The sequence below is a fragment of the Epinephelus moara genome, chromosome 22 (genome assembly GCF_006386435.1).
Source record: "Epinephelus moara isolate mb chromosome 22, YSFRI_EMoa_1.0, whole genome shotgun sequence".
Lineage (NCBI taxonomy): Eukaryota > Metazoa > Chordata > Actinopteri > Perciformes > Serranidae > Epinephelus > Epinephelus moara.
Window position 1 is genome coordinate 23,856,260 of NC_065527.1, and position 12,801 is coordinate 23,869,060.

The window sequence follows — 12,801 nt, forward strand, 5'->3', positions numbered from 1 at the left end:
AGAGGGATCCCTCCTCAGTTGCTCTTCCTGAGGTTTCTACCGTTTTTTTTTCCCCATTAAAGGGGTTTTTTTGGGGGAGTTTTTCCTTATCCGCTGCGAGGGTCATAAGGACAGAGGGATGTCGTATGCTGTAAAGCCCTGTGAGGCAAATTGTGATTTGTGATATTGGGCTTTATAAATAAAATTGATTGATTGATTGATTGACTGACAAAAACAATAACAGGAGCTGCTGGTCTACCGCTGCCTTGATCAGTTAGTTAGCTTGTGTGACTCTGGTCTGAACACCAATGTCACACAATAACACAAACAAATAACTGTTTGAGGCAGTGATAGACCAGCAGCTCCTGTGTTCAGCAATGTTAAATCACTCTTAATCAAAGTGGTATAGCAGCTTCAGTTCTCAGTCAGAAATCGCTGTCTGACATTAAGGTAAAGCAGTGAAAATACTCTAAATATAGTGTACATTTAAACTGGTTTTGATTGTTGTAGGTGGAACATTTTTTAATTGGTGCCCCACTGTCCACTGCAGTACATTGCTTAGCTTCTGTGTCATTACTCCAGTCTGCTTCCCCAAACTGGGAGTGCTGCTGTAGGTAATACATTGACTTTGGATAAATGCCTCAGCCAAACTCACTTCAAAAAATCTGAACTATCCCTTTAAGCTTCCTCTGTTCAGAAGTTACTGACTGTTAAATATGTCTCGTGCACTTGTGACACCCGTCCCCGTTATGGGATCAGCTGTCTCTACGTTGATTTAACAGGGAAAAATAACAAAAGGAAGCAATCCTAAAAATAAATTTCATTTCATTTCAGTATTCATTCAGCTCATGCATCAAGAGAACAAAAGCAGGAAAACTCATTAACAGTATAGTATATTCTTCATCTTTATATGACACTAAAACAACAATACAAACAACAATACATGTGACAGCCAATGCCCCCAAAAAATGTAACAAGCATCCCCAAATGGGATTTTTTTTTGCTAGCAAATAAACTAACAACCACATGTTGTAGCCTGGTTTATGAATAAACCTCTCAAAACTATACCGCTTCCTTTGTACGTTTTAATGGAAATAATGGTTTTATTGTATTTAGTAACAGAAGAGCTGGATATTTAAATTTTGACATGAAAAACACTGAGAGTCCTCTCTCCCCATTGCTATGTGTCTACTCCTGAAATGACCCTGTAGGTGACCTCTGACCCCAATTCTGTAGATTTCAGTACAAACATTATCTTTTGAATGTGACGACCAACAACAATCTCCCCCAATTTTATACTTAACACGGTGTTAGATCTGATATTTGCAGTGGTGGGATGTAACTAAATACTTTTACTTTAGTGCAATTTTAGGTGCTTTTGCTGCACTTGCATTCCCAGTTTATGTCACAGCTACGTCTACTCCAGTAGTTTTCTGTTTGAAGTATTGTAGTTTTTACTAGGGATGTTCCTGGCAACTAATTTCCCTGTCGACTAAACGAAAAGTTTGTTGTTAGAGTTGAGGAGTCTAAAAAAAGGCACACACTCAGAAAAAAGTCACGGTCCCGGCAAGGTGTATTCAGACTCAACATATTCCATTAACTTCCTGAAGCTTTACCTTCAACAAAGTTTAGTTCAGGATCACAGCACCTCTGGGTGAACAATGTCAAATTGGTCTGAGTGTGGCTAGCACCGCTAGTAGCAGCAGCCGTCATTTTGTGCAGGTTAACATCCAAATGCTTGAGTTGAATGTGGTTGTGCATTGCTCCAGTTGAGTGATTATATGCCATTTTTTTCTGACACAGCCTACATGCTACCTTGTTTTCATTTTCTAGATCAAATTACTGCCAACCCGTGCTGGTTTTGCAAGAGAACATTTCTCCAGTTTCCCACCGTGCTTTTTTTTTTTTAAACTCCAGTCTACTCGAGTATTACCACGGGGCGGGGGACTGCTATCTGACGGCTCTGTAGCCCCCACTAGTGGCGGGCGGATGCATAAGAGTTAAGCGGCCTTGTACATTATAAAACACTAATTGGATTAACCGTCTCATATTTCTGGTGCTGACTAGCAAAGGGGCAGACGTTTAATCGTTAAGACAACTAATCATGCGCATCCCTAGATATTTTCATTTTACACACGAAACATAGCCAGTTTATGAAATATGATGCATTTTACTAATCCCAATTTTTTTAACTATGTAGCTAGTACTTGTTGCACCTCCGGCAACCACAACATGAAAGTGTTACATAAACAGGGCACAGAGGACGTTACCGTCAATATTTAGAGCATGTGCGTTTTTCCATCCCTCCAAAAAACGGAAAAGTAGCAGAGGACTTTTATTTTGACAAAATTAAAGACATTTACACCATAAATTGACAAATTGGTGCAGAAAAATTCAGAATGCAGGTAAGTAAGTGGTTGATGCTAAACATTTTCTGGCAGAGGACCTCCCAAACCCCCGTTTCATATGTGTCCCCCCAGTGTTAAAGGAGCTACAGTGGTGTGAAAAAGTGTTTGCCCCCTTCCTGATTTCTTACTTTTTTGCATGTTTTCCACACTTAAATGTTTCAGATCATCAAACAAATTTAAACATTAGTCAAAGATAACACAAGTAAACACAAAATGCAGTTTTTAAATGAAGGGTTTTATTAATGAGGAAGAAAAAAATCCAAAGCTACATGGCCCTGTGTGAAAAAGTGTTTGCCCCCTAAACCTAATAACTGGTTGGGCCACCCTTAGCAGCAACTACTGCAATCAAGCGTTTGCGATAACTTGCAATGAGTCTTTTACAACGCTGTGGAGGAATTTTGGCCCACTCATCTTTGCAGAATTGTTGTAATTCAGCCACATTGGAGGGTTTTCGAGCATGAACCGCCTTTTTAAGGTCATGCCACAGCATCTCAATAGGATTCAGGTCAGGACTTTGACTAGGCCACTCCAAAGTCTTCATTTTGTTTTTCTTCAGCCATTCAGAGGTGGACTTGCTGGTGTGTTTTGGATCATTGTCCTGCTGTAGAACCCAAGTTCGCTTCAGCTTGAGGTCACGAACAGATGGCCGGACATTCTCCTTCAGGATTTTTTGGTAGACAGCAGAATTCATGCTTCCATTTATCACAGCAAGTCTTCCAGGTCCTGAAGCAGCAAAACAGCCCCAGACCATCACACTGCCACCACCATATTTTACTGTTGGTATGATGTTCTTTTTCTGAAATGCGGTGTTACTTTTACGCCAGATGTAATGGGACACAGACCTTCCAAAAAGTTCAACTTTTGTCTCGTCAGTCCACAGAATATTTTCCCAAAAGTCTTGGGGATCATCAAGATGTTTTCTGGCAAAAATGAGACGAGCCTTAATGTTCTTTTTGCTTAGCAGTGGTTTTCGTCTTGGAACTCTGCCATGCAGGCCATTTTTGCCCAGTCTCTTTCTTATGGTGGAGTCATGAACACTGACCTTAACTGAGGCAAGTGATGCCTGCAGTTCTTTAGATGTTGTTGTGGGGTCTTTTGTCACCTCTTGGATGAGTCGTCGCTGCGCTCTTGGGGTAATTTTGGTCGGCCGGCCACTCCTGGGAAAGTTCACCACTGTTCCGTGTTTTCGCCATTTGTGGATAATGGCTCTCACTGTGGTTCGCTGGAGTCCCAAAGCTTTAGAAATGGCTTTATAACCTTTTCCAGACTGATAGATTTCAATTACTTTTTTTCTCATTTGTTCCTGAATTTCTTTGGATCTCGGCATGATGTCTGTAGCTTTTGAGGATCTTTTGGTCTACTTCACTTTGTCAGGTAGGTCCTATTTAAGTGATTTCTAGATTGGGAACAGGTGTGCAGTAATCAGGCCTGGGTGTGGCTACAGAAATTGAACTCAGGTGTGATCAACCACAGTTATGTTTTAACAGGAGCTGGGGGGCAAACACTTTTTCACACAGGGCCATGTAGCTTTGGATTTTTTTCTTCCTCATTAATAAAACCCTTCATTTAAAAACTGCATTTTGTGTTTACTTGTGTTATCTTTGACTAATGTTTAAATTTGTTTGATGATCTGAAACATTTAAGTGTGGAAAACATGCAAAAAAGTAAGAAATCAGGAAGGGGGCAAACACTTTTTCACACCACTGTATATGTAAGAAATCTAAAGCAAATAGTCGTAAAATCCTCCTAATATGTCACAGAGACTAAGGAATAATGTTCATATAACATACTGATCTCACCGACAACAATAGTACAGCTAGAATATTCGCAAATCATGTCTATGCTTTGAATTTGTGTTTTGGCCTGTTGCGCCACCCTCCGCTGTCTACCAGTCACATAGTCAGTAGAGTCTCAGCATCAGTTACAGTTACGACTGAGCTACAGCAGCACGGCAAGCAGCATTAGCAGTGTCCCGGTACATAGCATTAGCAGCCGGCTACTTCTCAGCTGTATACCGGCAGCAGCGTTAGCAGCAGAGAAGCCGGACTTGCTCGAACGGTCCGCTGGGTTAGCAGCAGAGAAGCCGGACTTGCTCGAACGGTCCGCTGGAAAACTGAAGATCAAGGACGCGGCCCTGCCACAGCAGCCGCCTGTGGGCAAACAAATCAGTCTCCAGCGTGCCGCTGTCCAGCAACCTCCAATCTGTAGGGGAAGGGGGGTTGACACGACTCGCTGCAGTATTTTGAATTTGAGTGCAGTAACTGTTTTGGCCCAGTATTTTGAATTTGAGTGCAGTAACTGTTTTGGCCACATTCTTACATACAGCGCCTTTAAAGGACAACTTCGGTATTTTTCAACCTGGGCCCTATTTCCCCATGTGTATGTGTGCGTATGATTCATGGGTACAACTCGTTCTAAATTGGTTCAGTATTGAGGGAGGCGGATCTCTGCTCCAACACTGACTGACAGCTGACTCCGCTCGTAGCACTCATAGCAATGGCAATCTGAACCGGTCAGTGGCGAAAAAAAGCACTTTTAATGCGCAAACTTATACGGGATGTATTTGCCCCCGTTACTGTTTTAGTCTTTTCGTTGCTCCGGTTGCATCCGCCTCCCTCAATACTGAACCAATTTTAGAACGAGTCGTACCTATGAATCATACGCACACATACACATGGGGAAATAGGGCCCAGGTTGAAAAATACCGAAGTTGTCCTTTAAAATGAAAACTATGCCTCTGTACATACGGATGTCTATTATATAAAGCCTATAATACGTTATGATAAGGTAACACTGCTGCATTCTGCTGCACAGTACTCTTTTTACAGGATTAAGTGGACACAAAACAACTAATAAGTGTCTCTTTTTGTTCCTCAGCTCCATATCCCTCTGAGGCTGCTGTGCGGCGGGCTGCTTTTCACCTGCAATGCTGTGATGTGGACCTTCCTTGCCAAAGCACTCAGGTACTCTTCTTCCTCCACCCGAACCACTGTGACCACCACCGCCTCCAACTTCATATCTTCCGTGAGTACCAGTCTCTCTTACAGGACTCTTACTACTTGTTTTCTAAGCACAGTGCTTCACATCAGACTGTAGTGGAGTGTAAGTTAATTTCAGAGTGACCTTACATCCTGTCGTTCTTATATAAGCTGCTTTATTTTAGAAAATAGGCTGGACTATATTCAGAAATACTTTGTCGCAGTGATTTAGGCCTCTTACAGGAATTTCTTGTCAAAGTTCAACTCCTTGTTTTACATGTCCCCTGAAGGCATCCTTACTGGCTTTTATTGTAGAGACTGATTTACTTTGACTCAGAAGAAACCCTGATTTTCTTTCTCCTCCTGCAGGCTTTCCTGGGCCAGCTGATCTTTGGTGAAGCCCAGATAACATTGTGGTGGGTTGGGGTCTCCCTGACGTTCTCTGGCCTGTTGGTACTGCAGAGGGTTTCACCGCAGGATGGGCAACATGATGCAGGCGCCAAGGATGAATAATAAGTCTTGTCTCCACTAGTGTTCAGCCTGGCTCAGCTGGCTGTGGTATGCGGTGTGTTCATGGTCTGCATTTCCACTGATTTTAAGATCTAGCCAAGAAAAAATTGATGTTAATCTTCCCCCAATCAATAGTTTTACTAAACAAATGGTCTCCTGATTAACGAAATGGCACTCAAAATGAATCCACCCTGATGGGGAGGAAAAGCTTGATTTGTAATGTTGCTGTTTATTCTTCAGGTAGGCTGAGAAACACTGCTGCCTCAGCTGTGGCGCAGCATTGTTTAGGCCTGTTCTAAAAATCACAGGAGATGTTGGCCTTCAGCCAGTCTGACCATGGCGCAGCTACAATCTGACTAGTGGAGACAAGCTAATGGATGCCTGCGGCCAGCTTCCCAGAAGCTCTAAAATCATCTTTGTCCACAGGCTTAAAATGAAGCAAAAATGATACTAGCTTTACTTTTCTTTTGGGGAATCTTTCAGTCAACAGCAGCACAAAAACTCATGAGCTAACAGAACAGATGTTAAGGAGGGGAAGAGGCTGAAAGGAATAGTTTGACATTTTGGGAAAAATACTTATTTGCTTTCCTGCTGAGAGTTAGATGAGAGGACTGATACCACTGTCATGTCTGTGAAATGAATGTAAAGCAAATGCTAGTGGCTAGTGAGCTTAGCATAACAAGTGGATGAAACAGCTAGCCTTCCTCTGTTTGAAGGTAACAAAATCTGTCTACCAGCATCTCTAAGGGCACGGTCACAAATTTAACTTTCCTTCCGTTCACTTCATTCACTGCGAGCTAAGGGGCAAATGAAACATTTGCTTCCAGTGGCAAAGTAAATTTGCATCTGGGCATCAGGTGGCATTCAACCAAGTTCAACTTTACTGAATTTTGACTAGGGAAGTCGCAGCCTCCACCAATAGCAAAGAAGTATGTGTGGAGAAAATATTGATTTGATTGTTGTATCTAACAAGTAGATATTATATGATACTGGCCAACCTCTAGCTCACCAGGTAGAGTGTGCGCCCCAAGAGGCTTCGACCTTTGTAGCTGCCCGCGTTCAGTTCCGACCGGCCCTTTGCATGACATCCCCATGTCTCTTTCCCACCTTTCCTGTCTATCCACAGCTGTCCAATCAATAAAGGCAAAAACACAACAAAAAATGCCCCACATGAGAGTCGGGAGACCAATTCACACCGTAATAGCCAATCAGCATTGAGCTCCTCCGGGGATGTATGACTCCGAGGACGCACTGGCAGAAGTTCATTCATCGATCCAGCGATTTCACGCATGTATGATGGGAGTTATTTGCGCGTACTGACCAAGTCAACACAAAGTGTTCTAGCCTTAAAACATACGTGAGTAATGTGATGCGAAAATTTACATCACGTTTGGTGTGACCACAACATAACCCCTCCGCTAGCCGCCTCTCTTTTTTAATCTATCACTTCATAACTAGCTAAATGCTAACTTAGCATTTTCTTCAGGGCTTCCACCGCCGGACCAAAGGAGCGTAGGGGGGCTGATCGCATAGGTACAGTGGGCGAGCCACAGAGCTCTAGGGTGGGTCACGATATTCGCAAATATTGCCTTAGCAATCAAATTTACACAAAAAGCTAATTTATACGTTATGTCTTGTTTGTTTAATTTTAGTACAAATAGTGTTTTTTTTATACACGATTTTTGTGCGTATTCAACAAATGAGAGGCAGATTTTGTTACCTTTGGACAGAGGAAGGCTAGTGGTTTCCAGTCTTTATGCTTAACTAAGCTAACATCTCTTGGCTGCAGCTTCATATTTAATGTACAGATGTTAGAGTGGTATCAATCTTTTCATCTAACTCTCACCAAGAAAGGTATTAAGTGCATTTCCCGAAATGAACTGAACTGAACTGCTTCTTTAAAGGGAGAGACAGATATAGTAATACAATACAATTTGAGAACCTGTGTGCACACTAACAGACTGATCTGGAGTCTTTTGGGCCGTGCTCATGAGCAATGGACAAATAGCATCACTGGCTATGTGCGTGATGTCACTGTGCATCAGCCTGTGCATTATATATCGCAGCCGTCAGATCACCAAAGCTTTCTTAACTCTCACATTTCCTTAAGTTACTCTGACACTCACTGTAAACATCCTACACTGATGCATTTTATGCTGCATGCTTGAGGGGAAGTTATAAATGAAGCACTTAACTGATGAGGCAAACTCATATTTTCACGAGTAATAATACTAATGTAGCGCTGAAAGGCTCCACCCTGGGTCTTTCTTTTACTTTTCACTTGCCTTTCTTGACAGCTTGAACCTCAAGATATGATAGGTTTTAATTCAGAGGCAGCTGCTCTTCCATATCGTGACAGACGTGTGCATGTTCCTACCGAGGCTTGAACTCAAATATCTCACACCAAAGCATTCTGGAGTGTCAGTCCACAACAGAGTGACGTCCCTGTGAGCTGCTTCATGTTATTAATCTCACAATCCTGTTACTTCAGTGTCCAAACTGTCTCTCCAGTGTAAGCGAAACCACACAGCCTCATGGTTGCTTGTTGAGCTTTATGCACCCTGTTCTTGCAATCTCATATTAGCCTCTCCATCACCCATCATCCCTCTGGGTTTCAAAGACAGCTTGCTTCATTAAAAGCTTCCCTCTACATCCCTGGAGTCGTCAGAGTGCAATAACATTAAACTTCCTTTAAATCTCATAACACTGTGATGTGTGTAACAGCGAGGGAGTTTTAAGCATTAATAATTGAGCATAGAAAATGGCAATACATGATGCTAGAGGGACGTTTCTGTTAGCATAACTCAGCTAAGTGCATATACTACTACTATACAGGGGTTTGACATGAAAGGTTGCTCTACTTAATGGTATTTTAAGATCACATTTTGCTGTTGTTTGGATACATATCATGATATAAATGCATAACGGTAGCTATAATATCTGTCTGTAATATTCCACAGCAGCAACGCACAAATATATGAGATGTCCTTCCAGCCGCTGCTGTGCAGGTTTTGTATCATGTGATTTACATGCATCCCTATCAATGTGACTGCAGTGACAATGTGATTATACAGCTCTCATGTTAAAGGCTGGCTGAGTGATGTTTCATAGCAGGGCTGCAATCACCGCGCGGGATTCTTTAGCTGTGGAGATCACTCACAGACACGCAGAATTTAGCTGTTAGTGCCTCCACGTTTTGGCATCCTGGGTGTGTTGCATTATCTAAAAGAATAGTTTAACATTTTGGGAAGTTGTGCTTATTCACCTTCTTGCAGAGAGTTAGATAAGTTTGATACCTCTCTTACATTTGTCTGATAATATGAAGCTGGAGCCAGCAGCCAGTTAGCTTAGCTTAGCATAAAGACCGGAAAGCTAGTCTGGCTCTATCCAAAGGTAATAAAATACACCTATCAGCACCTCTAAAGCTCCCAAATTAACACATTATATCTAAATTGTTTAATCTGTGTAAAAACTGAAGGGTAAAAACAACAATCTGTGATTTTACAGAGGGTTATGTGTAGGATTATATCTTCCTGGAGTCATGTCACCACTGTTAGGTTGCCAGGCAACCAGCGGGCTAGCAAACATTTTCGTGATCTTTAGGCCCTGCCCACCAAAGCGTTTTTTCACAGCTGGAAACGCCAGGCGCTCCTCAGGAAACGCTCAGCTGGGAGCGTTTGAGAGTGCTTTGGAGGCATAGCGTTTTTTTAGCTGAGATTTTTTTGGTTGCGTCTGATTGGTTTAGATATGAATATCTGCAGAAGTGAAAACGTCAGCACGAAGTAGAGTACTTGCTCTGTATGAAGCAAGGGCTGAAGCATGTAGGGAGAGAAGAAAGACCCGCCTAGCTTTTCACTCTGTTTGGAGTCTTTATGCTAAGCTAAGCTAAGCTAAGCTAACCAGTCTAGCCCAGTTCAGAATGATTATTTGCAAAGAGATGAAGCCGTTTAAGAACATTGCAGAGAAAAGTTGCAACAGTGTGAACTAGCAAGTCTGAGCTCGACTCAGGCCAGCTGATGGTGTCACCTGCAACTCAGCTGGTTTTAGAACTTAAAGCACGTCACCTGTTTTAACAGCTAATCAGCTTGTAGTGAAGTCCACTGGTCAAGTCAAACAAACGCAGACGATACGTTTGCTTTCTGCAGCAGGTGCTCCGTCTCCGTCGAGCCCTCTGTTCCCGTCCTCACGGTGTGCTGATATCGGACGGTGGGTCACTGTTTCATCACTACTACAAATGCAACTGTAGCCAGTATCTAACTATCACTATCCTCATTCATATTTTAAGAAGCTACAAGTTATATTCAGCCTCAAAATAAGCCTGAAAAGCTGCAAATCAGAACGGTAGTACAGACAGTTGTTGCTTAGAGATGACACACCATCTCATCTGGTTGCATTGACGTGAACCGGCAGGTTTTTAGAACATTGCAGAATGGCGCATTGTAAGTAGTTGCATGTTTCGCCTTGTCTCGTCATTTTTATCTGAACTGGGCCTATTGTAGGTTCTGTTAGCTGCAGATAGAGCCAGGCTAGCTGTTTCCCCGTCCTTATTCTTTGTGCTAAGCTAATCTTACTAGCTGCTGGCTGGAGCTTCATATTTATCGTACAGACATTAGAATGGTGTTGATCTCAATGACAAAGTGACAAAGTGAATTTCCCAAAAATGTCAAACTGCTCCTTTAACCTACCTTTAATATCTGTAATCTTTGCTTTTGACTCTGAAGATTTTTTGGTGCCTGGCTTTCCTCCAGTTAACAGCATGACATACGAGGGTAAACCATCTACCTGTGAACCCACTTTCACTGTAACATAACCAGTTGGAGCTTTGCAGAAGCCACATTTATAGCTCTGTGACAGCCGCATGGCCCTGAGTGTGATGTATTTATATCCTTGTGCACATAAACTGTTGATGTGGCTGTACAGAGAGATTAGAAAACCACTGACATACAATGTTGACCTGACACGGTGTGTCACAATGACGAGTTAATGTGCTGCACTGCAAGAAAACGGCAGTAGATTTATCAACACTTATCAATTTTGACTCGTCTCTTGGGAGAATAATGGAAGGAACTGATTTTGCATTAGTTTGTTGGTACTCTTTAACCTAAAGGGTGTGCAGATCAGTCACTACTTTAATCTGAAGGTGGCCACACATTATGTTCAACTTTTTAACACAAATCGACATAGCTTGATTAGAGGGAGTGACTCTGTTTGCCCTGTTATAAACCATCATGATGTGTCTTACAGAGTATGTGAAACAGACATTTGTAAAAGTGTAAATATATTCTGTTCATAGGAAACACTTAAAGAGGATGTGTATGTTTCCATCCGCACTGAGAGAAAAAACACTGTTGAATTATTAAATAAACATCTCATCTGACAAACCAGATTCTCATCTCCGTCACTCACATATTGTTGGCTCTGGGAAGATGTTGAGTACGTCCTCATGACGACTGTGTTCATCAAACACTAAAGTTTCTTGGAGCTTTTCTGCTTCCAGATCAATGGGACTAGATGTGAATCACAATGACATCAAAGATGTGATGGTCTGTGTTTTCCTGCAGCAAACAGGGACTTTGTACTCATTTAGCTCGGTGTCCTCTCTTTGCATTCAAACACAGTAACGTGTAATGAGGAGTGTGCTCACTGTAGTTAATGGAGCTGGATGTAATGTTCGCCTTGAGCTAGTCTACATCTACTTATGCAGCGATGCTCCATTAGATCAGCTCTCCTCCTTTAAATACCTCTCGTGAGAATGGAAGATGCGATGCACTCCAGTAACATGGCAGATAAGAACATGCCTCTGCACTGAAGACAGAATTAAGTTTAAGGTTTTTTTATCATTAACGGTTGTTAGGTGTGCAATTTCTTATTAAGGAAGTCTTTGTTTCTCAAAATTGAAGAGAGCTAATCAGCCAAGGCATAAAATATAGGCCTAATGTTAAATTTTTTTTTTGTTTTTTATCAAGAAATCTATACTTTATGACATTATACTTTCAATTCATATACATTGTAATGCACAATATATGTATACTATACACTGTGATTTCATAGAATTATCCAATCTTAACTACAACATGTGTCTGTCACAGATGCTTTCTAATGATGAAGAACTAACTATCAAAGTTAAGGGGGAAAGTATAGTATATATAAGAGTATATATAAGTACAGCCAAACTCTGTTATTCACTGTAGATAATTTACTATATTTTACTGTGAATGGAAAATGGACAGTGAATAAAACACTGCGCCTGCAATACTGATTTGTAATTTGACATTAACGTATCAAATATGTCCTTTTTGGCATGCCATCCTTTTTCACAAAGACCATATTTGTCAAAATAAAAGTATACTGAATAACCAATTCAACATAATATCCACCAAATAAATATAAATTTAGATCATTTCTGTGTAATCTGTATTTGTAATTAAAAACAGTTAATGTTCAAATTAAGAAATTAATGTGTACTATAAGTATTCTTGTGTGTTTTTTTTATTATATTTCTTTAGGAGAAAAGGTTTTACAAATGTTTTCTAATGATGGGACACAAAATTACAGACAAAACAAAAAAAAATTAACAATTAAAAATAATTATATTTCTGTAATGTAATGGTAACTCTGGAAACTTACCATCAGACTGTCGGGGTGTGTTCTTTACAAGTTGGGTGACTCTGTATTAACAAATATGTTCCTGAATTTAAAATTCTAAATTTCTCTTCTTCTTATTTCTTTGTTTGGTCTAATTTCTAGGGGTAAAAGTTTAATTTTCAAAAAATTCAAAAATATTTCTCAAATGTACACCAATTAAAATTAAGGGTCCTCCAATTTTTTACAAAGTAAGACCTGCCAAAATAAAAGTAAACAAACAAAAAAAAAATCAATGTAAATTTAAAACACTTTTCTGTGTTTTACCTCAATAAATCTGTACT

At 40.9% G+C, this 12,801-nt stretch overlaps 1 protein-coding gene across 1 annotated transcript in view; it reads left to right on the top strand.

Annotated features, from left to right (window-relative positions):
• The window catches only part of LOC126384372 (transmembrane protein 42), a 15,263-nt gene extending 3,971 nt beyond the window's left edge, over positions 1 to 11,292 (top strand). The window contains exons 2-3 of the mRNA XM_050035401.1: positions 5,265 to 5,411; positions 5,735 to 11,292. Of these exons, the coding sequence (XP_049891358.1) occupies positions 5,265 to 5,411; positions 5,735 to 5,878 (291 nt within the window). The 3' untranslated portion in view covers positions 5,879 to 11,292. The remainder of the gene's footprint in view (positions 1 to 5,264; positions 5,412 to 5,734) is intronic.
• Positions 11,293 to 12,801: the final 1,509 nt, after the last annotated feature.